Source organism: Magnolia sinica, chromosome 7 (assembly GCF_029962835.1).
Source record: "Magnolia sinica isolate HGM2019 chromosome 7, MsV1, whole genome shotgun sequence".
In the NCBI taxonomy this organism is placed as follows: Eukaryota; Viridiplantae; Streptophyta; class Magnoliopsida; order Magnoliales; family Magnoliaceae; genus Magnolia; species Magnolia sinica.
Window position 1 is genome coordinate 90,069,963 of NC_080579.1, and position 25,194 is coordinate 90,095,156.

A 25,194-nucleotide genomic window follows, 5' to 3' on the forward strand; every position below is an offset into this window, starting at 1 on the left:
TGTAAATACATGGGGAAAAAATTATTACTCTTTTACCTGGTATTTACCGGTGCACTGGAAAATCAAACAGGCCTGCAGCAACTTCAGATTGCCAGCTACATACTACTAGTTCATAAGATCAACTCTAGGAACTTACAGATATCTGTCTTCTCATCATTTAGACGATTCTCAATTTCCTCGTCCATCTCCACTTTCCATTGTAACCTTTGCCATCCCCAGCAAAGATGTTTTCTTCGTCCGCTACACATTTATACCTGCAATGTCCATGAAAGATTGGAGGAAACAACCATGTTCAAGAACTTTGAATTTTGGGACAGTTGCCAGGTCCAACCATCTGTTAGAATACAGATCTTGGAAGAGAACGGGTAGGGCAGGTTCTCAGGTGAAAGGATAGAAGTTTGAGAAGAGCAAACTGCCAAGAAGAATATAAGCTGCAAAATATGCCCCTATGAAGTAACCCCAACTCCTGCTGTTGCTGGGAGATGCCGTTAGATATGCAGCGAACCAGTACAGGGGAGGACTGGCAGACAAGAAGCGGGTCGCGACCTGTCCACAGACAGTAACCAGTGTCATGTAATGATTGAAAGAAAGGGGAATGACCGTGTGGTAATTACCATATGTTCGAGCTGTGTGGGGCCCACCCATGATGTGCATGTGGAATCAAAACTGTGAATTTGGTGAGACTCCTCCAAGGCACTGTACTCATCCCTACAAAAAACTCATATGGGACACACCACACGGAGCAGCGTACAATTATGCCTACAGCCAGTATATTCACTTGTTGTGTTTCACCTAAACTTCAGAACAGCGTTAGTTTTGGCGTGCCCCTTAATCCTGGTGGGGAACACCTGATGACTAGGTTGGATGAAATACATACACTACACTGGATTCCACATTCCATCCAGAAGTTTCTAAAGTGGGTGTCCCCTCCCAAATGTCTCCCATTGTTGGTATGGCCCACCTTAGTTATGGATCAGGCTGGATTTTGGTATCTAGACCTAACATTGAGGGGCACATCTAATGGACAGATTGGATGGCACGCACACATCACGGTGAATCACACGCAACTAAAACATATGGTAATTACAATGCGTTCAAACGCATGTGATCATTTCCCTAAAAAGAAAAGGAGATTATGACCAAAACATCTCTGTCATACAAGTGGCACTTGTGCAAGGTGATTGGAACTACTGATGTGGTGAGGTGCTATGTAGACAGACCATATCCCAAGAGGCAAGAGGATTGAACTGTGGTTGCCATCTGATGAATGATCTCAAAAAGGGATGGCTCGTCAAAAACACAAAGCAACAGTCTTCACTCCCTGGGCAAAACTCACAACAGCTGGTGGTCAGAGCCAATTAGTCCTAGTGGTCTTTAGTCTATAGCTCATCCATGTAGTGACCCACCAATCAAGAATCCCGATCACCTTACATTTTTGCCATATGTGGAAAGAATAGCAATGAACTTTCTATGACACAAACCCTGTAATAGAATTCTTCCAATGGTGGGGTCAGAGTCGGCGGATGTGGCGATAGGTTATATTGACCTTTGCCCTATTGATGAAGTTTGTTAATCTTCATGACTGGGACTGTCCACAAACATGCTCATTGATCCAGGTTGTCGATTGGGACGGACACCTCATTGGTCATGGGCCAAAACTCAGATTGATTGGTTGCTCTGAACCATGAAAAAGTAGCCTACAACATCCATCAATTGGATGGTTAACAAAATTTCAGCCTAAGAAGCCAAACGAAGTAAGCTAAAATTATACTGACCATCCAACTAATGGACATGGTTGGCTACCAGAGGCAGTCCTTCCAATCTGAACTTTGGGGAATGGCCCATCCAGATGTGGTCATCTCATGGATGGCTTGGATCAATGAGCACATTCCCTAATAAATGCCAGTAAAGGTTTACCCACTTCACCAACAAGGTGAAGGGTAACAAAACTCATAATAAATAAAAGTCCACAATGTTGGGGACAGAATCAAGTTACAAGAGCAACGAGCAGAGCAGGGAATGCAAGTGCAGAAATCTGACCTGTACATACATAACAAAAAATGCCACTGCAGTCATGAATCCCATGTGTAGAACAAATGGAAGAACTAATATGGAAGCATATCCTTGCTTTGCAGGAGAAGATGCTTCATAATCTGATTGCAGGGCATCCTGGTTGGAATCTGAATCCTCTTCTCCAGTCTTTTGTTTCCTCCGTCTAACTGTGAGATCCTCTGTTCCAAATACAACATATGCCAGTGACTGTTCTCTTTATGCAGTACAATAACATTAACGATAACGATAACGATAACGATAACAGGGTCTTGCTAATGTCCCCACCTTCATGGGGACATTAGCAACGTCCCACAAGCTTTCAAATGGCACATGGGGTGACCTATCACACGCCAATTATCTGATCTTAAGCATCTGATCAATAGCATGGAAAATGGACAATTAAGATTGAGCGAGAAACAAAATAGGTTCAGCATGCACTGTAAGTGCCATGCCCCCTGGTAATCATAGAAGCGGCAGCAGCACTAGTAAGCATTGATACTAAAACAAAATAGCTAAATACCAAATCTGCCAAATGACTGTTACATTATGCTTCAGTTAACAAGACAAACCATAGTATTATTACAAATCGATACGATTTTCCTTCCACAATCACATTAAGTCTGATGAATATACTGTACATGTCAAATGGTGACATTGTAAAAAGAAAAGGCATCCCCAGTTAATGTGTATCTAGGTATTCAGGGAAGGAAATTATGTCAAAAATCCAAAATATTTTTGTAGCTTTTCAAGGAACAACCGAAATGTTCCCATGTATCATCTCAATAAATCCTAAATATACCTCTTGCCTTTAGAAAATGATAATAAGGTTTTTGTGATATTAAAATTTTTTAAAAAAAAAGTTAAGAAAAAAAAAAAAAAAAAAAAACACACACACACACACACACTAGGAATTCCTTTTTGAATAAAAGAAAATCCAAATTTGTGCTACTTTCCAAAAATGAAATTTGGTCAGCTCGAAAATAGAGCCGTCTTTGTGGTTTATCGGGATTGGGGTCATTACATCTGTCCATGAAACATTAGAAGCATTCCAGATAACCTTAAGGAAAGCAATCAATCCGATGGTGAGCAGAGGCATAATCACACTATGAAAGTGAAATTTGATGGAACTGAGTGACAAAACTAACTGCGGATACCTCTTAAGGATTTAGAAGAAGAGCTCTTCACTGAAACCTGAGAACTCTTTAGTCTTTGGTCTGTACCCAACAAATAGAGCACTGCGCTAGAATTTCTTTCCTCGGGAGAAGCTCGGATACCCAAAGAGAACACAATGTCCGGCCGTAATTTTCCATAATGGATGATTGAGCAAACCGCCAGAGACAATATTGGAGAGGCAAGGAGAAAGTTAGGTAGCTGTTTCAGCTGGAAATATCTCAAAAAACCCACCCCCCTGACATAGAAGAAGCCGCTGGTGGAAGTTAGGGAATATCACTAAAAAACTCCTTATTCTATTACAAGGACTGTATAATGCACTTAAAAACCTTCTTATGACTACAATTGAGGAGAAATTCATCCCCTTAATGAATTAGAGTTGGAACACTAGAACTAGAAAGAAACTAATCACTAAATGCCAGAAGTTAAAAAGCCATATAATTCAAAGAAATTTCAGATTGTTCCAAAGACCATAATAAACATTCAATTTCTACACAGAATGAGATCTAACAATGAGACATGCAAACACGCACGAACATGCAAACACGCACGTACAAACATGACACACTTGAGTTTTGGATACGGCTTATTTTGGGTAACCCATGTTTAAGAGGGGAGTCACCAGATGTAAGGTTCATATGCCATATACAATACATACCTTGACCTTATTGTAAGTTATGGTAGGGTCAACCTTATATGGAATGCCCATTAGGTTGACCTTACCAGAAGTTACAGTAAGGTCGAGCTGTGTGGGCCCCAACATGATGTGTATGTGACATCTGAACCATGCATCTGATGACCCCTCCCCAAGGTATTCCATAATGGTAGACCACCAGCGTTACCATTATGATAGAAGCTATAACAGCCATTACAGCCCCTGTATGGCAGTTACAGCTTCATCTTTTTCTAACTTATTTTGGCCCTGTAATGGACCGTTATAAGTCAACTTTTCCATAACAGCGGTTACGACCATTACAACTCTGTAACGCCTAACAGTTACCATCATTACCATTATGTTATGGCCGTTAAGTAACTGTTTTGGAATACCTTGCTTCCCTCCTAAACATTGGATGTCCCAAAAATCAGCTGCATCTGAAACTTAGGTGGGCGACATCATTAGGAATAGTGCAAAATCATGCCAAAAACATCTAAAAATCACTTCCTGGGCTCCAACTGAGTTTTGGAAAGGCCTAAAGTTGGTGGGAGCACTCATCTAGGTGGACCCACATAATGAATGAGCCAAATGTGTAAACCACATCTTGGTTGGCCCCACAAGCAATCAAGAAGGTTTTAATGGGTTGATGTTGACTCTCAACTGTTTCCTTAGGTGTGGCCCACCTAGGTCATGGATCAGGCCAGATTTTGGGCATTAGGCCTAACAGGGGGCAACAAATCTGATGGACAAAAGAATGACTGACGCACATCATGGTGGGCCCATATAGCTCGACCTTACTGTAAGTTTGTGGGCCCCACCATGACATGCGCCGGTCATCCACTCACCCATCAGATGTGTTGCCCCCTGTTAGGTCTAATGCCCAAAATCTGGCCTGATCCATGACCTAGGTGGGCCACACCTAAGGAAACAGTTGAGAGTCAACATCAACCCATTAAAACCTTCTTGATTGCTTGTGGGGCCAACTTACATTCAAGCCACTCATCAGGCTGATCATACAATCCTAAACTGCTAGACTGGCAACAACATAGACCTTTGCTCACCAAGATTGGGACCCAACTGATGTTTCACAAGATAAGCCCCAGGAACATGCCTGATAAACTGTGTATGGTTTGCATTCAACAATTTCCAGGGGTCAAATGTAATATCCCATAATATGACATTCCAGCAGTTTTTTTTTTTTTTTTTTTTGGTTTCTGTTCCTCTGATATGCCCTTTGTCAGTAAATTTTGAATCTCTTTCCCCTTTCTCTTAATATAAGAGGTATGATTTTACCCAACGTTCGCTCCCTCTGTATGCAAGCAGCAGAGGCAGTGGACCTCATCTTCTTACACTGCTTTTTCACTACGGGAATATGGGACCATATTCTCTCAATGTTTATAATCGATTGGGTAATGCCTGGGTCCATCAGAGATTTGGTGCCTTCATGGATTGGAGGTTGCCATGTAGCCAAAGATAGCAACAAATGGCAGCTTTTGGGACAATCTGGAAGAAATGGAATGATCGCTGCTTTAGAGATCCCAGCCACTCCCTGGCTCACTCCTTCGACAGTCTCTTTGTTGCTTAAGGAGTGGGATCCTTGATCTAAGGACTGGCCTGTTGTATTTTTAGTTTTGCTTGTGTTTCCTGCTGTTTTCTGTTTTCCTTTGGCCTCATGCCTTTCAATAAAAATCATCCTTCAAAAAATAAAATAGCACTTGTCTTCTCAAAAAAAAAAAAGAAGTAATATCTCATATTTCGGCAAAAAATATCACTTCAAAAGTTAAATTATCTGTTCTTCTCATTCCAACTGGAATGTGCTTATAAACTACAAAGTCGGCACTTTTGACGCTATCCCACAATGTCCAGAACAGCAGCAGTATAAAGAGGAGACCGTCAGGATAAACTGCAAAGTAGGGGCCCCATTGTGGTGGCTCAAATGCTCATGTATAACAGTCAGAATGGGCTCCCACTGAATGTGGTTTATTGGCTGTAATTGTACATGTCCACTGGATGGCTAGGATGTTCTGATAGGGTCATCGGGGAGATATTACCATTTTCATGATAGGGCCCAACAGATCAATGGTTTAGGTTATTGGAAGTTGAGCCTGCACACTGTTGCTAGGATGAATATAAAAAAGCACCATTTCTTTAGATCATGTATAACTAGGAGATGATTTGATGACTAGGGTGCGGAGAAGAGATGAGAACAGTGAGAGAGGAGAAGAGAGAAGAAGAGAGTTTGGGAAAAATGTTGTGTATCAACATCATGCCATCACGCACAATGTTTTATTAGAATAAAACATATAGTAGACTGGAGGAAAAGAAGAAAGTGTACACCTGCACTTATATTAAAAGAGCCACTTGACACACACTTTACACTAACACTCTCTAGATTCCCCCTCAAGTTAGAGCATAATTTTGATCATGCCCAACTTGTCACAAACACGATAAAGAGCATCTCGACTTAAAGACTTTGTAAGAACATCATCAAGCTTATCCCTGGATCGAACAAAATGGGTGATGATTTCCTTAAAGGCCCAAGGAGCAAGCAACAACCAGTTGCTTCTTGCTCTTTCATGTGACAAGATTGCCACCTACGAAGGTATAGAAGCCAGACGTAAAGCGGCAATTATAAATACTACCTGCACAATCAACATCGGAATAGCTAAAAAAATGAAAATGACCATGAGACTGAAAGTAGAGGCCAATGCCAGAGGTTGATTTAAGATACCGGAGTATACGATAGACAATCGTGTGATGTGAAGAACAGGTAGCTTGCATGAATTGGCTAACAATGCCCACTAAAAAGGAGAGATCTAGGCAAGTAATAGTCAAGTGAGCAAACCTACAAGGCGTTGATACATCGTAGGATTAGAAAAGAGAGTACCATCATCTGGCTGAAGTTTCTGCGAAGTATCCATGGGAGTAATAGCAAGTTTGCATCCTAACATACCGGTCTCCACGAGAAGATCAAGGGCATATTTTCATTGTATCAAGACCACCTCAGATGTGGAGCAACCAACCTCAATTCCTAGGAAGTAAAGAAGAGGACCAAGATCCTTGATCTCAAACTTGGTCTTCAGAAATTCTTTAGCATCCCCAATTCCAACTAAATCACTGCCGAACAGTACAATATCATCCACATACACAATGAGAACCATGATGCCCGTCGATCGATGACATATAAAGACGAAATGGTCAGCACGACTACGAACAAAGCCAAATTCCATGAGAGCCTGACAAAATTTTCAAACCATGCACGTGGGGACTATTTGAGTCCATAAAGTGCTTTCTTCAACCGATATACAAGTGTAGGATCGTGGAAAGCAACAAAGCCAAGAGGTTGATGCATGTAGACTTCCACTGCAAGATCCCCATGAAGAAAAGCATCCTTAACATCGAGTTGAAACAATGGTCGGGATAAATTGATGGCCAATGAGATTACCACACGAATAGAATTAAGCTTAACCACCGGAGAGAATGTCTTGAAGTAATCCACGCCATGAGTTTTTGTGTAGCTCACAAAAGCCGGGCTTTATGATGATCAATGGAGCCATCTAAAAGAAACTTGATCGTAAAAACCCACGAACATCTAACAAGTTTATGCCCTGAAAGAAGATAAACTAGCTCCCAAGTATGATTCTTCTTAAGAGCAGACATTTCTTCCATCATTGCCTTCGTCCAGTCAGGATTTTGAAAAGCATGTGAGAGAAACTAAAGAATAGTCTATATGACGAAATGGAAGTTGCAAACGATTGAAAGAACAGTTGACGCAAGACAACTAACCACTTACTCTAAAAGCTCGAACTGATAGAATGTGGCAAATCAATCCCTTTGTCTTAGGTCCTTAGCTGAACCCCCCTCGTGGGCCTCTCTTCACATGGGTCTCACCTCACACGGGCCACTCACCCTGAGTGTGTCCTCACTTCACACAGGCCACCTCACTCGAGCCTAGTGTGAAAATGCCCCTGCATTAATCACCTCTGGTAAGGAGTCTTGAACACGAGATATCCCGCTCTAATACCACTTTTAACGCAAGACAACTAACCACTTGCTCTAAAAGCTCGAATTGATAGAGCATGGCGAATCAATCCCTTTATCTCAGGCCCCGGTTAGGTCCTCAGTTGAACCCCACTCGTGGGCCCCACTTCACATGGGCCTCGCCTCACATGGGCCACCCACCCAGAGTATGCCCCCGCTTCACTAGGCCACCCCACTCAAGCCCTGGTGTGAAAATGCTCCATGCATTAATGATGAAAGATGAACATATGAAACGAAATTGCTAATGGAGTGCTGAGTACAAGATTGTGACCCTTCGTATAAGGCATTAGGGAGATCCATACTCGAGGTAGGAGAATCACCTAAGCCAACATCTAAAATGAGTGGAAGGGTGGACGACTGAGCATGTGAAGATTTATCTTGACGATGATACACTTGCAGAGGCTTAGGGTCACCCAAATCACCAAGAGGATGTGGAACGGTGGGAAGAAGAGTCTCCCTGTGATCACTAGTGGTAAGAGGAAGAGGATAAGTGTTATGTTCCCCTGACTCGCAAGAGGATTACAGAGGGATCGACCTTGAGTTGAGAAAAATGAAACATCCTCAAAGAGGGTTACATCGGCAGAGACATTTCTTGCGAATCGAAGGGTCGTAAAACTTATACCCTTTTTTACTCCGAGTGCACCCTAAGAAGACACATTTAGTTGCTCTGGGGCTAAGTTTATCATTACTACCATCCAAATTTTAAATGAAGCATATGCAACCAAAAACTTTAGGAGGTAGAGGAAAGAGATTGTCATGAGAATACAAAATGTCAACATAGTAAATAAAGATGTCTAAGATAAGATACGCGAGGGTATACGATTAGTGAGGAAAGTGGCAATTAGAAGAAGATCCTTCACAACAACCTGACTCTGAACACTAAGGTAATCGGAGTTCAACTCAACTAGGAACTGCATGATGCGAGTGTCATACCGCTGCTTACATTCATGTTCATGATTGTCTTTACATTTGGAAGGAAGAAGCTGATACAAGTCCAGCTCATTCCACATGCCATGAAGTGTCAAATAGTAATCCTTTTAACGATCTAGAGTCTTGTTGGAACCGATCAATTTCTTAAATAAGCAGGAATACCCGTGAAAAATTTTGAGACTCGAATAACATATCATGAAGTGTATCCCAAATGCCTTTAGCTGATGATAAAAACATCAATGAATGGCTAACTGAAGAATCTAAGACATGTAGGTGGCATCTGTAGAGCTTGGAGGATCATCCAAAATATATGACAACTTCTCACAAGCTCCCAAGACCACTTTTACAGATTGCGCAGATTGAAGACACTTATTACCATTAAACTTAATGGAGGTGATCTGCAAGGGGTTGGATTCAAGAGAGCCCATGCCTAGAGATGAGAGCCATTTGTTGTCCATAGGGGGGCACCAAGTTATATATATATATATATATATATATATATATATATAAAAAAAAAAAAACTCTTCAACGAACTCTCTCACTCAATCCTTCAAGGCAATGAGAAACAAACCTCAAACAAATAGCAATCCTCCAAAACAACACACAATGTAGTCAGATCTAACTCGAACAAAGTCAAAAAGGGCATGGCCGCACATCTATTTGGGCTAAAACCCACTTAAACATCAATCCTAGCTAAAAACTCCTCCACGAATAGCTTGGGAGGAAGATTTCAGTCCATCTTGAGAAAAGAAACTGGGAAAAACTTACCAATTTGAGATAAGTCAAAGAAAATCTTATTGGGGGGCCGGTTTTCGAATATCTCTATTTTGGCCAAAACACCATAAAAAAAGGTCTCAAAAATTCCCAAAAAATCATGACAAATCCTCTAAAATCAAGATCTATCAAACTCCTAAACTTTCAACTCAAATGGGGTCCATTCGTTCATTCAACACTGACGTCAGCAAGCTGACATGTCGCCTCTCAACTGGTATGATGCAAAGCCTAATTTAAGCTCTGATACCAAGTAGGAGATGATTTGATTACTAAGATGTGGAGAAGAGAGGAGAAGAGTGAGAAAGAAGAATAGAGAAGAAGGGAGTTTGAGAAAAATGTTGTGTCAGCAACATGCCCTCACACACAATGTTTTATTAGAATAGAACATATAGTACACTGCAAGAGAAGAAGAAAGTGTGCACATGCACTTACATTAAAAGAACTACTTAACACACACACTTTACATTAACACTCTCTAAAGTATACTTCCAGGTTTAAAACGCGTAGTCGAGCATTTACTTGGTCCAATAAACCATAAAGCAGGCCCCACTTTGTATAACTCCAAGTTTAAAACAAGAACAATATTGCCAAACATGGATCAATATTGGAAATTTTCTTCAATGGCAATGCTAATACTACTAAAAACTATAAGGCCTGGTAATTCATTGAAATAGAAAAGAACGTACCAATAATGACTTTGAAGAAAATCATATAGTAATGGCACTCTTGCTTTGCACCAAGGCCTCAACTCTTCCGATAAGCTTCCACGACAAATATTGAAATATGCATAAGCTTGAAAACCAATGAAGGGGGCAAAGATAAAGAGGGTTCGCATAGCCGCCACAACAATTGCCTTCACTGCCAACTTCAATACAAATGAATGCAAGTGATTAAAAAAGTATTTTGTTTGATGCAACAATAGAGAAGACTTTCAAGATCAATATACTGTACTTGACCCAATGATATGCATGGCATCCTCAGTCCTCAGTAAGTACAAGTAGGACCCATCATTGACCACTGATCTGATGGCCTCACATCAATGGGACAATTCTAACCCTTCGAATAGGTGGACTGCACATGGATGGTAAAGAAAAGAAACACAGCAATGCACATCCAACTGGAAAAGACCAAAGATTAAATAGCTAGAATCTACGAGTACAGGAGACCTTTTTTTATTTTTTTCTTTTCTTTTCTTTTCTTTTCTTTTTTTATTGGCATGGTCCATCCATGGTGGTAAAGAAAAGAAAACAAACACAGCAATGCACATCCAACTGGAAAAGACCAAAGATTAAATAGCTAGAATCTACGAGTGCAGGAGACCTTTCTTTTTTCTTTTTTTCTTTTCTTTTCTTTTCTTTTTTTATTGGCATGGTCCATCCATGGTGGGGCCCATCAGATCACGGTAAATATGGCCCTATGAAAACTCAAGGATACTATGCATATACTTGGATCAAAGATCATATAATTCTTCCTAATTTCAAAGAAAAAAAGAGTAAAGGAACTGTTTGACAATTTGCAGCATTGAGCTTAGCCAAGTGTAAAAAGGTTGAAAGTTCAGCTCCATGAGATATAAGCACTTTCTAGAAAGCTGGCACTTCTACACCCAGATACTACTTAAATAATAGCTTATACTAACAGTAACAGGCTTCGGCTATATTATTCACTAACAACAGAAACTGTCAAGCAAACAATGCATCACTACAGCAATAAAGCAATCACCGCCACTAAGAGGTCCTAACGAAGTTCAGCTCACGGAAAAAGAACCTAGAGAGCCACAGTATGGATAATCATATTGCTCAATCCATGCTCTCTACAGATTGGATCCTACCTTTTGTCGTGCATCCCCCATGTGTGTGCGTGCGTGCGTGTGAAGGCATAAACGTGGGTGGCTGTGGTGGGTGGTTGTAGCCAGTGTTTTAAGTATCGACGATATCAGCTGATATATCCCAAGATATATCTTGTATCCCACCTGTGCGATACGAAACACACAAGTAGTGGGATATATCCCACATGTTCGATCCAGTAAGCATTTTCGGTTTTTGATCCGGTGAGCATTTTCGGTTTTCGATCCTCTCTTCTTCTTTTTTTTTTCTATAAATCATATTTAATCAGTGTCAAATTGTTACAAATCCATGATTTTTCATGTTTTGCATGAAAAATCATGCATTGGGAGCTTCAATTTTGAGATTTGAAGGAGATTGGCCGAGTTCCGGAAAATTGAAAAAAACCAAAATTTCTCAATTTCTCGCAAATCGGTTGCAATCTTTGTGTCCAAACATAAAATCAAACATGTATGTAACCTAATCTAGTGGTTCTTCTTTTACTTTTAAATGTATTGCTTGTGTTTCCACACATCTTCTTACATTTATAAATTATATGAATAGACTTTGAATATACTTACATCAATTCAGTTAGACAGCGCCTAGATTAGGACCTTATACAGAGAAAATGTATTATGTGCACTTGTTTTTTGTAATTTTTTGATTTATAAGTGTATTGATGTCTTTTTTTAACAATTATTGAAGTTTCATTGAAAAATTTGACCAATTTCCCAACGTTTCCCCATGTTTCCAGCAACAGCGATTCATTATGCGATACGACCGATATATCTCATGCGATAACCGATACGTATCCGTATCCCCAGAGTGCGATATGTAATGCGATACCGATATTACGAACACTGGTTGTAGCGCAACTCTTGAGCTTAAACAAGCACTGTAGCTGAAAACTACCCAATATCTCAATATTCTAAGTGAAAGGAAATAAAAGAAGGCCTGTCAGAAATAAGATGTTTGCATTATAAGGGCCCTCCATGAATGCTGGCGTTTGCTTGGCTTGTCAGAAAAATAAGGTGCTCACAATAGACAATCTTAGAAAAAGAAGGCTTCCAGTTACAAATGGATGCATTATGTGCCTCAAAGATGAGGAGACGGTGGATTGTCTCCTTATACATTTCAACTTTCTGCAAGAAATTTGGGGAAGGATCCTTTCCTTATTGGGGGTCTCATAGGTGATGCTGTCTTTTAATGGGGCAGCTTAGAGAGCTCAGCTTGGACGGACAAAGGGGTTGTAGGAGGAAGTTGACCATGTGACTTTTATCCTTGATGGTGGTCCCATGGGCTGTATGAGGTAAATGCAAAAGTCGTATGTTCGGGCAGAAGTGCAAGAGGAAGTGGTTGCATTCAAAATCAAGACAATGATCACAGCTTGGGCGGTAGCAACAAAAGTGTTTGGGGATAGTCAAAGGGTCCCTTGAGGGGGAAATCAGGAAGCTTTTGTTCCTTCATATCCTTTGTCATCCTTTTATATGTTTTGCTCATTCAATAAAATTGTGGTATCCTTCCAAAACAAAAAACAAAACACAAAAACAAAACAGAAAAAGGGAATAAAAGACTTACACTAGGACTTTTTTTCCGTAAGATAGCATCATAAGCCTGATGCATTCCCTGAAAACAGAAATAGCCAGCATTAAGCACCCCATTCGACCTTGCAGAACCAGACACTGCAAGCAGGAGGACGGCGATAGTATTAGCACCAGAAAGTAAGTGGTAAAGTCCTCCGAGTGAAAATAGGGAATACAGACTCTCTGAATACCTGCACGTCATGAGGATGCAAGAGGCCTAGTTAAAAACTTGAGATCAAGAACGACTAATGCTAACATGACACGTGCAAGTGAGATGAAGGGGAGGCTTCGTGGCACACATAAGTGAGATCTGATCCATTCATCAGCTGACAAACATGTTGATCATGCCCTGACCAAGGCTGGTTCACTTGTCAGGTGAGCAAGACATATATCTTGAATATGAACCATTGGTTGCTTTTTAACTCACCGGCAGCTTCTCTCATACATGTCTGGCCCACCTGACAAGTGAAATAGCCCGATTTCTGGGCAGGGCATGCTTGCGGTTGGACCCACCTGATGAATCACAGGCCATGTTAGCAGGTACACCACAAGGCCCTCATAAATTTCACTCACACGGATCACATTAGCAGCACCTGCCTGACAACAAGTCCCTTCTGGCTTAGTGTAATAATGAAGGAAAGAGGAGATTACAATGATGAATAGAATATGGAAGCAGGATTGAAGCAAAATAAAACAGATGCTCGGAAGGCAGCGTCAGTGTCCTTTAGAATAAGAACTGAAAGCCTGCAAGCAAAACAGACCCAATATAATTTCAAAATTGTGGATAAATGAATACAACAGACCATAAAGCATAGACAAATTAATGAACTGAATCCATGATCGAGTTACCAGGTATAACTACAAAGAAGATAATATGACGTGCAAATAAATGATAGCATACAACATCATAGAATTTCATTTCAAATACTTGTCATTTTAGCCATTCTCACAGCAACTTGGGGTTGGCTTGTAAACGGTAGATGGCCAGAGGTCCTACAATCGGCTACCCACCAAACACCAACCTGCCACTTTTACCCAGACTCCTAGATATAGTTACACACGAAGCGTGAAGCAAAGCGGCAATGAGTTCGGATGTGGGAGTGGGGATGCATTTGTTTCAAAATGTCGACAGGTATAAAGAGCTGGGAAGCAGGAGGGGCACATGATTCCAAAGCGCGATAGAAAGCGGGAGCAAGACCTGATTAGAAAAATCATACAAATATGCTCCTGAAAACATCCACTGCAGCAGATCACATTGACAACACTCACATGCCAACATGTTCCCACCCCAGTATTGACCCCCACCCCACTAACCATGAAGCATCTGCACACATGAAAGGCCATGCTCATGTAGAAATCTGCTGTGGTTGGCAAAACAGGATTCAAGAAGCCAATCACAGATAATTGGGAGAAGCCTACGTTGACGATCATGATCATGCACTATAATATCAATAATATGAGTATGATATAGAGTATAAAAGCAGGTGCTCTCTAGTGGTACCAATACCACCATAAGCTTACAGTGGTACCCGGCAGATGTGGGGCCCATGTGACGTATGCAGCACATTAAACTTGTCCATCAGATGCATGACCTCATATTACCCAGGTCCTTAAAATTGAATCGATCCAAGACTTAGGTGGGCCACAGCACAGGGAACAAGTTGGGAGGGAATACCCACCCTTGATTTGCACCAGGGGCCACCTGAGTTGCAAACCATCCTGATTTTTGGTCAAGGTCAAAAATGGCATGGATTCCATATAACAACCGGTGGGGCCTCACATAAAGCAAGGGTGGGTGTCCCATCTCAACTTGTTCCCTGTAGTGTGGCCCCCCACCTGATTCATGGATCAATCTGACTATTGAGCCCTGGAGGTAACATGAGCTCATGCATCTGATGGACGGGTTGGATGTCATGCATGCATCACATGGCCACCACATCTGCCTGGTACCAATGTATCTTATGGTGGTATCAGCACCATTGGAGTGTGCCCTTAAAAGTAATTATAAAACAAAAATAGAATCAATATGGATTAATCAACTATCGCTAAAACAATTCCAACTGCACTAAAATAAACAACAATCTTTTTTTTTTTTTTTTGAGAGAGAGAGGCAAAGAATTTTATTAACAAACGCCCGAAGGCAAAGAATACAAAAAAGAGCAGAAAACAACACTAAGAAAACAGACCCAAAGGCCCAGTAATCAGAGGCCCAATCCTAAATGAGAGAGAAACTTGGAAATCGCTGACAAGAGAGACCCAGAAATATTCCTAAAACAGAGGCTATTTCTGTCACCCCAAACTGTCCAAAGGACGGCAAGAAGAGCTAATTGCCATGTACCCCTGATTCTGCTAATGAGCATACCACCATGCAAGGAATTGAATAGACCCTCTATTGTGTTCAGCGTTACCTAAGGAATTTTGAAGAATTCCAAAATGCTGTTCCAAACCCCTCTAACGAAAGGGCAGAATAAGAAGAGTTAGTTTAATAATGTAATTTCTTAACCAAAGAAAATGGCATGAAGACCTTTTAGAAAGGGCTACATGATGTTGCCATAGCATAGTACAAGAGAACAAACTAAACAACTTTCTCACAATCATAAATGGATGCATTATTCAAAAGGGTTGGGAGCAATTGAGGTGAGACATACTCAGACAACAAGGTTGAACATAGCGATACTCAATTTTACTCTTTAATCCCCAAAGGCTAAGACATCTCATTTGAATGGCCCTTAGCCAATATGTAATCTACCGCTGTGTGCTACAAATGGTGATCATGGACTTCATGATGTCCCAATGTTTTTTTTTTTTTTTAAGCAACGGGATTATATTGAATAACGGAAGAGAACAGGGGAGGCTGCTGAGATAGCAGAGCCATAACCAAAAAAGAAACGCTATAAGCCTAAAAAGATAAAGTTAAAATCTCTAAGAAGAGGCACATTAGAAGCCCATTCAATAAGGAGTTTTTTTGCTCGCGATCCCACTACTTGAGCCGAAGCTTGCCCATTGTTGAAGCATCTGTCGTTTCTCTCCTTCCAGACCGCCCACTAGATAGCCATGATAGCCATTTTCCAAACCTTAGATCTGATTTTTCTAAACTTGAAGCCGTGCCAGTAAGCAAGCAAAGAGCAGGCAGAAGCTGGCATGCAGCCGCAAACGTTGAAGCTTGAAAAAAAATCCTGCCGGATCTAAGAGATGAACGGGTAGTGCACGAGGAGGTGATAGACGGATTCATCACAGCCCATGCAACATAGACAGATGTTGGCGAGCTGCATACCTTTCTTCATGAGGTTGTCTAAGGTGAGGATCCAATTCCTAGAGGCCAGCCAAGCAAAGCAGATGTATTTTGGGGGAACGGAATATTTCCAGATATACGGAGAAGCCAACGATGCAGGGGGAGAGGAGGGGAGAAGAATAGCGTAGAGGGACTTCACCGAGAAATTGGAGGATTTTTCTTTGGGCCAAATGATTTTATCCGGGTTGGACAGGGACGGGCTGACCCTAGATAAGCAGAGCATAAGATCAGCAAAATTAGCTACCTCCCAGTTGTAAAGATTTCGACAGCAGCTGATATCCCAAACCACACCAGACTCCGATTGAGAGAAGAAGCTGTTAACAGGCTTGTCCTTCTTGACGGCGAGGCGATAAATGATGTCCCAATGTTCCCGTATCTTTTTTTTTTTAATAGCTACCTATGTACAACTTGACAAATAAAAAATCAACTAAAAGGTTTGCTAGCCACACACACGGGGACACATGTGCCAACCTGTAACATGTGCAGGGTATCCGAGCTGTATATCAGGTGGAACACCAGGTAGACGATCTGGACAAAACATTGGGCCATTCAACTCTTAGGCAGGCAAGAGATGATTGCAAACAGGATGGACTGTCCATTGTTTCCAAGCATCTGCCACATACCTGATAGCTTTACCGGCCTGAGTTTTTGGCAGAATGGTCTACACAGAGGGTCTCCACTGATACAAGGCAGGAATGTCATACGGATGCATCCACATGTAGAGGTGCATGTGGTGCATATGTGGGGGTGCCTGTGTGGCTAGTAACGTCTAAAAAATGTATTAAATTACACAAACAGGTACAATGAAATACACAAAATTACTTCTCCTACATTCTTTACAACCCAAAAAGAATTATCCATTAACAGAATAAATGAGCATGGTATTATTTGGCTAGAAGATATCATATTCTTGTTGTTTTTCCAAATGAGAATACAAGCAAATCTAAGAGGAGACAGTGGAAATGATACCAACAACTTCAAAAGAGAATGCAATACAACCATAAGAAAAACCAAAGCAGTGAATTAAACCAACTCACTTGTAGAAATAAACCGCCGCAAACAAAAATGCGACATTGTTGAGTACATAACCTGATAAGCCTAACACAGCTCTGTATCCGAGAATCGGAACCAGCGGAGCGAAAACTGCAGTGAAAAGAAGATCTTTGATTTGGACTTTTACACAGCAAGGTTTATTTCAAAGAAAAAGGGGAGGGGTTTAACAGTGCAGTGGACTACCTGAAACAGAAGCTCGCTGAACCTACACCATACATGGGGTCCATCCTCAATGACTGGAATTGTTGATCCTTTGGGCCCCACTATGTATGGCCTATGTTGCAAAAATTGCGCCAATTAGATAATCATAATTATCCAATTAATGGAGCTTTTTTCTCGCAGAATATGAAACATTGGCCTTTTTATTCAATCCACTTGCACATATAGGAGGAAACCGCCCATACTGTTTTAAGTGATGAGATTTGGACCATCCAAAGTGGGACCCACCAAATTAATAGTTCTGATCATTGAGGGTGCTCCACATATGCAACAGAGATTCCTTGAGCTACAACCTGGGTACTCCTGTGGAGCACATCACTAGTTGACACAGAAGAAATGCTTCAGTGGAGTTGACAGAGTGGTTCCATTACAATCCAATTAACCACCATCTGATTAGAGATCTCCTGAATATTAGCAGAATATGAAATTCTGCAGGGCAGATTATGGGAGAGATCACCCCTAATTCAGAAATTTTCCTACAGTCGATACAACTGAATCGTTTAACTTGACCCTGATTGTTCACCTGCCGGTCCCCACGATAGAATGGTGATTGACTAAACATAAACTCCTCCATTGCATAATCCAATTCCAGCCATCTGGCGGGGATTGTCCAACAGAGGTGACTTTGGCAACAATGGCCAGCTATGATGGGACGCACCAGTATTCAGGATCAATGAAAGGGGTGCCTGGCTCAATGTAAGGTAAATTAGTCTGGTCAGACACTTGGACTCATCATGAATGAGCCATGCCCAGAGATACTCCAATTGGAAATCTCGCCACACAATCAATGAAATTTTTTCTCATGGAATGTAAACAGCTGGCTAAAAGCCGTATATCCACAAACCGCCAATTAAACAGTTAAAGGCTGTCAGATGGAGGATGAACAGTCTGGGTTATTGAGAGGTCACCCCGCACAACCAATTATCTCCCTCTTGTTGCGGGAAAGAGGAGAACTCATTCAGCTGCTTGAGAAAAAAGGCCATATGGCCACATTTAGAGGCACGTATCAACAGCAATTGTGGCCTGTTCATGTGTAATCGGGTCTCTAATCAGGTCTCTCTTAAACCCAACCCGTTTCACATGTTCATGTGGTGACAGTGGCATGTTCATGTGAATATCATAAACCCAACCTTTACGGTGACTGTAGCTTGCTCATGGGTAATTTGGTGGTGCTCTATGGCATGTTCATGTGTAGATCCAATAGCTGAAGTATGGGTGTCTTATAGCAATATCTGGGGACATATTTCAACAAACCTGGAAAAGAGACGCATGTTTGTACCGGCCTACAGTAGTTGACATAAAAGTGGCTTAGGCGTATATCCATATAACCAGAGAAACATGAATATCATCACGCCAACCTTTTATGGTTACTGTGGCAAGTTCATGTGTAATCGCGTCCATTCATATATTGGGCCTTAGCATGGATGGCTTGTATATAAAAACTGCACCTATTAGACTTTTCTACCCATAGATTGTGGCCATTAAAATTTAAAATGATGGTAGAAAACAGCAATAGTTAATTGTCAAAAGAAAATTAATGGATACATGTCATAGGTTTGATTTTTGAAACATAAGCAACCCTGATTAGGGCCCAATCGTAGCCATCAAGAGTGCTAGATTGAAAATGGGCAATTACAGCTGAAAGTCCGTTTTCTAAGGAAAAGAAAAAAAGGTGGGCCTAGTCAAAAGGTTAGGATCATCCAATTGAAGAATATTTGGGTTACCATATACCTCCAATGACAACGGGGCCCACAATATGAACGGCTATATTCACCAAAAAGTGGCCCCACACCACACATACAGATTGTTAAGCCAATTGATGCAATCACCCCACATCCCACACGTGTGCACAAGAAAAGGCCCACTTTCCCTTTTTGGCCCATCCCTATTTCCTTTTCTTTCAAATCTCTACATTAAGAAGTACCTCTATTATCCTTTTCTTTCAAGTCTCTACATTAGGAAATTTCCTTTTTCTTTCATATCTTTATATTAGGCAAGATGTAATTTTAGAATTTTCTTATTTAGTTACTTTCTTATTTAAGTGCTTTCTTATTAGGTAGTTTACTATTTTTTAGATCTTGGCTAGATAGGAATTCTATTTTTAGATTCCATAGATTTTATTTCATATTGTAAGGACTCATTATAAATAAGGCTTAGGCTTTTGAAATAAGATAGTTCGGTGATATTCTCTAATGAAAATTATCTTACTTCTCTACGGCAGTTGTTGAAGGTGGGGAAGTGATATCTAGTTTAAGACGAGGACTATTGAGCTTGCATGGTCTTGTATTCTTTTCTCTTTTGGGGTTTTTTTCGCTGTCTCTAACATTCAGCTGGAGGATTGTTGGGTTCTTTCCCACAATCTCTTTCTTCTTTTCTTTGATCCATTTGTTTCCCCATTTTGGGGTTTGCATTAATTGGTTCAAGGAAAGTTCTGGTCTTGGGATTTTCTCCTCTTCTCCTCTTCTACTTTTTTTTTTTCTCTCCCCCATCTTCTTTCCAATAATTGTGCCCCTATATTCATCCCAAACTTACCCTCAATTCCCTAAATCAGCCCATTATTTCAGCCCCTCCACCACAAACCATATATAATCTCCATCTCACCCAAACCATCACCCTATACCTATCTTAAATTCCACTAGTAAACAGCCCATACCTTATCATGCACTTAACCCTACCACTATCAACCTTCCAAAAACCTTTTTCCATTCCCTAAATAAAAATAAAAATAAAACTGATCATATTCTTTTCCAACCCTACCAAATCCTGATTCTGTTCCAACCCATCAATTCTCTTGTCCTTTCTCTTTTCCATACAAAAAACCATCTCAAACCCTACAACCCTCATAACCTTAGATCTAGAACTCAAGCCTATAGTTCAACCCATGTTCTTGTTCGGAGATGTTGTGGATAGGAAGATGTTCATACGCCTCGTACAATTATCCCCATCCAGACTCTCCTACCCCTCCATATCTACCATGTTATTCTTATCCAGCTCATTTTGACTATCACAAACATCACCCTTATCGCCCCGAGTCTCACCCATCTTCATATGGGTCCTCTAGAGATTCCTTTCAATAGCCCTCCAAATGTTACAAATAATGACAACCACATGTCAACTACTCGAAAGCATCCCATTGCATAGAAATATCAATGATGGCCAAGCATGTTCAAGAGATATGGGAAAAGAACTTGCAAGAAGTTAAGAAGGATATTAGAACATTCAAGGAAGATATTACAAAAGAATTCAAACTCATGGAGGTGGTGAGAGCTTGCTTTGAGTCATTGATTGAACAGGAAAAGCATTATCGGTTTCAATCTATTTTATTTTGACTTCCTAGGGATGATGTGGTTGTAGATAGTGTGGCGACCCAAGAGGAATCCTGAATCCTCATTTAGCTCGCTTGACAAATGACCCAATTGAAGGGACTGAAGGTTCGACAATTATGGACAATCCAATGGTCAAAGAGGTGGACAGAGCTGTGATCGTAGTGGCAAACTCTATAGAGGTCAACACAATAGTACCATCTCAACATCAATCAGGGTACGGAGATCATAAGCCGACTATGACGAAGGGGTCACAATCGACGTCTGGCATAAAAAAATAAGGTAACAGACGCCCTCAACCGAAAATCACATCTGTTGTCTACCATATCATTTTCATTGTTGGGTCTGAAGAACTTAAAAGAGACTATGCCGCAAATGATGATTATAGGAAGGTATTTTCAATACTCATTACCAGCTCAAGCACCGAGTATCCATGATTCAGCCTGCATGATGGGTACTTATTTTATGATATGAGATTGTGTCTTCCTAAAATTTCCTTATTGAGAACTTCATTCAGGTGGCCTTGGTGGTCATCTTGGTATGAACAAAACAACAGCCCTAGTCAAGGACCGTCTCTATTGGTTGGATTTAAAGAAAGATGTCGGAATCATTGTTCGTCAATGTCGAGTGTGCCAACTAGGCAAAAGTAGAATGCAGAACACTGGTCTTTATACCCCACTGCCTATGCCAGTTGGTCTATGGGAAGACATTAGTATGGATTTCGTCCTATGATTGTCAAGGGCTTAAGGTGGCTGTGACTCTATTTATGTTATGATTGAAAGATTCTCAAAGATGGCCCATTTCATTCCTTGTAAGAAGACATCAAAAGCGCTACACATTGCTAATATTTTCCTCAAAGAAGTGGTTCGCCTACATGGTGTTCCCAAAACAATTGTATATGATCGTGATGTCAATTATATGAGCTACTTTTAGGGCACCTGTGGCCTAAGATGGAAACTAAATTGAAGTTCTCAAGTGCCTATCATCTGCAAACTATAGTCTGAGGAATTTACTTCGATGTATGGTTGGTAATTATATCAGCTAATGAGACATCGTGTTACGCCAAGCTGAGTTTGCTTATAATAGTTTTGTGAACTACACTACAGGACTCTCCTTTCAAAATTGCGACAGGCATGCAACCTAGACAACTTATCGATTTAGTCCCACTTCTTATTGCAACTCAATTGAGCCAGGACACCGAAGCTTTTGCACAACATGTTAAGGAGATACACGAGGAAGTCAGGTGAAAGATCACCCTTAGTAATGAAAATTACATGGGACATGCAGGTGTTCGATGATGTTTTGCACAATTTCAAGAAGGAGATAGAATCATGATGCGGCTCAAGCCTAAAGGGTTCCAGCAGACTCTTATACAATGCTCCACTTCAAAAAGGCAAGTCCTTAACACATTTTGAAGAAGCTATGTGATAATGCATACCTAATCGAGCTTCCACCCAAAATGAAGATTAGCCTCATTTTTTAATGTGGAAGACCTTACAGTTTATCTTGGACATCATGAGAATGAGAGGACAGAAGAACAAGCTATCTAGATACCTCGAGAAATCATTGAAGATGTGTTGGATGATCAGATGGTTTCTACACATCAAGGAGGGTATCGGAAGTTTCTTGTCAAGTGGAAGGGGCAACCAAGATCCGACATCAAGTGGATTTCAACAGATAATTTTCAATGCATTAACCCAGAGTTTTATGAGGAGTACATTGCCATTAACTCGACGGAGCCGAGTTTTCCCAAGTCAGGGGGAATTGATGCAATTGCCCCACATCCCACACATGCACGCTCCGCACGTGTGCAAAAGAAAAGGCCCGCTTTTCCTTTTTAGCCCATCCCCACTTTCCTTTTCTTTGAAATCTTTACATTAGGAAATATCTCTACTGCCATTTTCTTTGAAATCTCTACATTAGGAAATATCTCTACTTCCCTTTTCTTTTAATTCTCTAAATTAGGAAATTTCATTTCTCCTTTATATCTTTATATTAAATATAAGTAATCTTAGAATTTTTCTTATTTATTCAGTATTTTCTTAATTAAAGTGCTTTCTTATTTATGTTGTTTCCTATTTTTCATATCTTGGCCCGCTAGGAATTCTATTTTTAGATAACCATAAATTTTATTGTAGATTGCAAGGACTCATTATAAATAAGGCTTAGACCTATGGAATAAGATAGTTGAATGATATTCTCTTTGATGAAAATTCTCTTCTTTCTCTACAGTAGTTGGGGAGTGATCTGTAGTTTAAGACTATAGGACTATTGAGCCTGCTCCACAGTCTTGCGTAATTTTCTCTTTTGGAGTTTTTTTCATGGCTTCTGGCATTCAACTACAAGATTGTTAGGCTCTTTCCCACAATCCCTTTCTTATTTTCTTTGATCTCTTTGGGTTTGCATTACCAAAGGAACTGCTTGATCTACGCATTGTACATTGAGAAATGCTAAAGCAACACGAGGAGCCACAGAGGAGATGATTGGCAACATACATCCCAAAGTGGCATGATCTACACCACTCATCAGGTGGGTCCCAGAGTGAACATGCTTTGGCCACAAAACCAAGCTGATCCACTTATCATGAAGACCACACCCCTACATAGAATATAGACTGCCGATCCTGTTTTTTCTAACTGCCAATTTTGCATTTCACATGTAGCCCACCTAATGAGTGGACAAGCCTAATTTTTGCACATAAGTTCAACATGAACCGATTGTTGAACTTCTCTCAAATATTTCCCAGCCTTGTTAAGGGTGTTAATAGCTAGCTTATCAGGCCTTCAGGCCTGGCCTGTCATGGGTTGGGCTTGGGCTAGGCCTATCAGGTTGGGTCTATAAGTTTAAACCATGAGTAAATGGTCTGTCTTAAATCAGGCCATGGTCCTTCAAGGCCCAGTTCAGGGCCTGCTTGGTGTCCTACTAAATTGAATTCGTAGCCCGCGAGTTAGGATGATTAGAACCGTTCAAGAAGTAGTTCCAACCACAAAACTGCTATTTCACAGACAGTCACAGCAATTTCGTTTCGAGCATATAAAGTCACAGAATAGACGACGGTTGCATTCAGGTCCACTTTTCGAACGGCTACGATCATCTTTACAGAAAAAGAGAGCAGCCATTGCCTGGCGGACTACTCCCACTTCAGAAGTCCTCGGACTAAAGAAAATGACAGAAAACGAAATTTCGATGCCGGAAATTACCGAATTGGACTCACCGGTTCTAGACAACGCCCGAATGCAGAAGGGCAGGAGCGGTAAAAACGCATACGTCTGCTCGTATTCGTATCCACACTCCGCTATACGTACGAAATACACACCGTCCCATACGATGCTGTCTTCGATGGCCGATCCGACGCGTTGGAGGGGTACGGATCCGGGAGCGGTGGTGGTGGGCCTGGGGGAGGCGAGGCAGGTGGGGTTTAAGGAGGCGGAGGTGTCGTAGGGGGGAGCGAGGGACCGCCACGTGGCAATCAGGAAGACGAGGAGGACGCGGGAGATGAGTGCGACGCGGAGGACGGATTGAGGTTTTGTGGGATCGTACGGAGACATGGGTTTGGGGGTATGGTTTTCTCCCCTGCGATAGAAGATGTATGGGTTTCTTCTAGGGGTGTCAATGGGCCAGGTTGGGCCTCGGTTTCCGGGCCCGTTAGATCGGGATTGGGCTGGAGTACAGGCCCGCTTGGAAATAAAGCCCGTTTCAAAACGGGCCGAGAATGGAGGTAGTTGTCCGAAAGCCCGTCAGCCCCGTCCGTTAGGGTTTGCCTTCCCCTCTGTTTTTTTTTTGTAACACAAAAACCCTAAGGGGCCGTTTGGATGCCTGTAACTTGTGTAAAATGTGAGAAAGTTACAGGTGACTTTCTTACGGTTTGTGTTTGGGGGAGAAATGTTACAGGTAACAAAGTCTCGACCTGTAACTTTCTATCAGGTAAGATTGCAAGAAATGTAACAGAGGAATTAGGTGTTTTTCAAGTCACAGGTTACTTTGTTACCGGCAACGGCTATCCATTTCGAATTTGGGAGAGGGTGGTGGAAACGCAGCTGCATTGAAAGTGCACCTACCTGCTCTGACCCAACGTCTCCTTCTCCCTCTCTCCCTCTCTCTCTCTCTCTCAGCGTCTCCTTCCCTCTCTCTGCTCTGGCAAGGGAAGCCCTGACCCTTATTGTTTTTCTTTTGTATTTTTTCCTCTCCTTTTGTGCGGAACGGGGCATTGGCAGGGCGGTTTCGGATGCCTGCCTAACTGTGGGGCCCACATTGATGTTCTTTCCTTACATCCACACCGTCC

The 25,194-nt window shown here is 41.3% G+C and overlaps 1 protein-coding gene and 1 long non-coding RNA gene across 2 annotated transcripts; both read right to left on the reverse strand.

Moving 5' to 3' along the window:
* Positions 1-83: 83 nt before the first annotated feature.
* On the reverse strand, positions 84-25,098 carry LOC131251674 (uncharacterized). The gene is made up of 8 exons (XM_058252542.1): positions 24,127-25,098; positions 17,355-17,460; positions 13,677-13,769; positions 13,021-13,216; positions 10,309-10,487; positions 3,207-3,460; positions 2,041-2,231; positions 84-546 (listed from the first exon to the last, which is right to left on the reverse strand). Exons 1-8 carry the CDS (start codon positions 24,458-24,460, stop codon positions 379-381), a joined length of 1,521 nt encoding a protein of 506 aa, XP_058108525.1. The 5' UTR covers positions 24,461-25,098; the 3' UTR covers positions 84-378.
* On the reverse strand, positions 15,129-17,348 carry LOC131251675 (uncharacterized). Its single transcript, XR_009174011.1, has 2 exons — positions 16,300-17,348; positions 15,129-16,210 (listed from the first exon to the last, which is right to left on the reverse strand). It is a non-coding gene; the product is annotated as an uncharacterized LOC131251675 (long non-coding RNA).
* Positions 25,099-25,194: the final 96 nt, after the last annotated feature.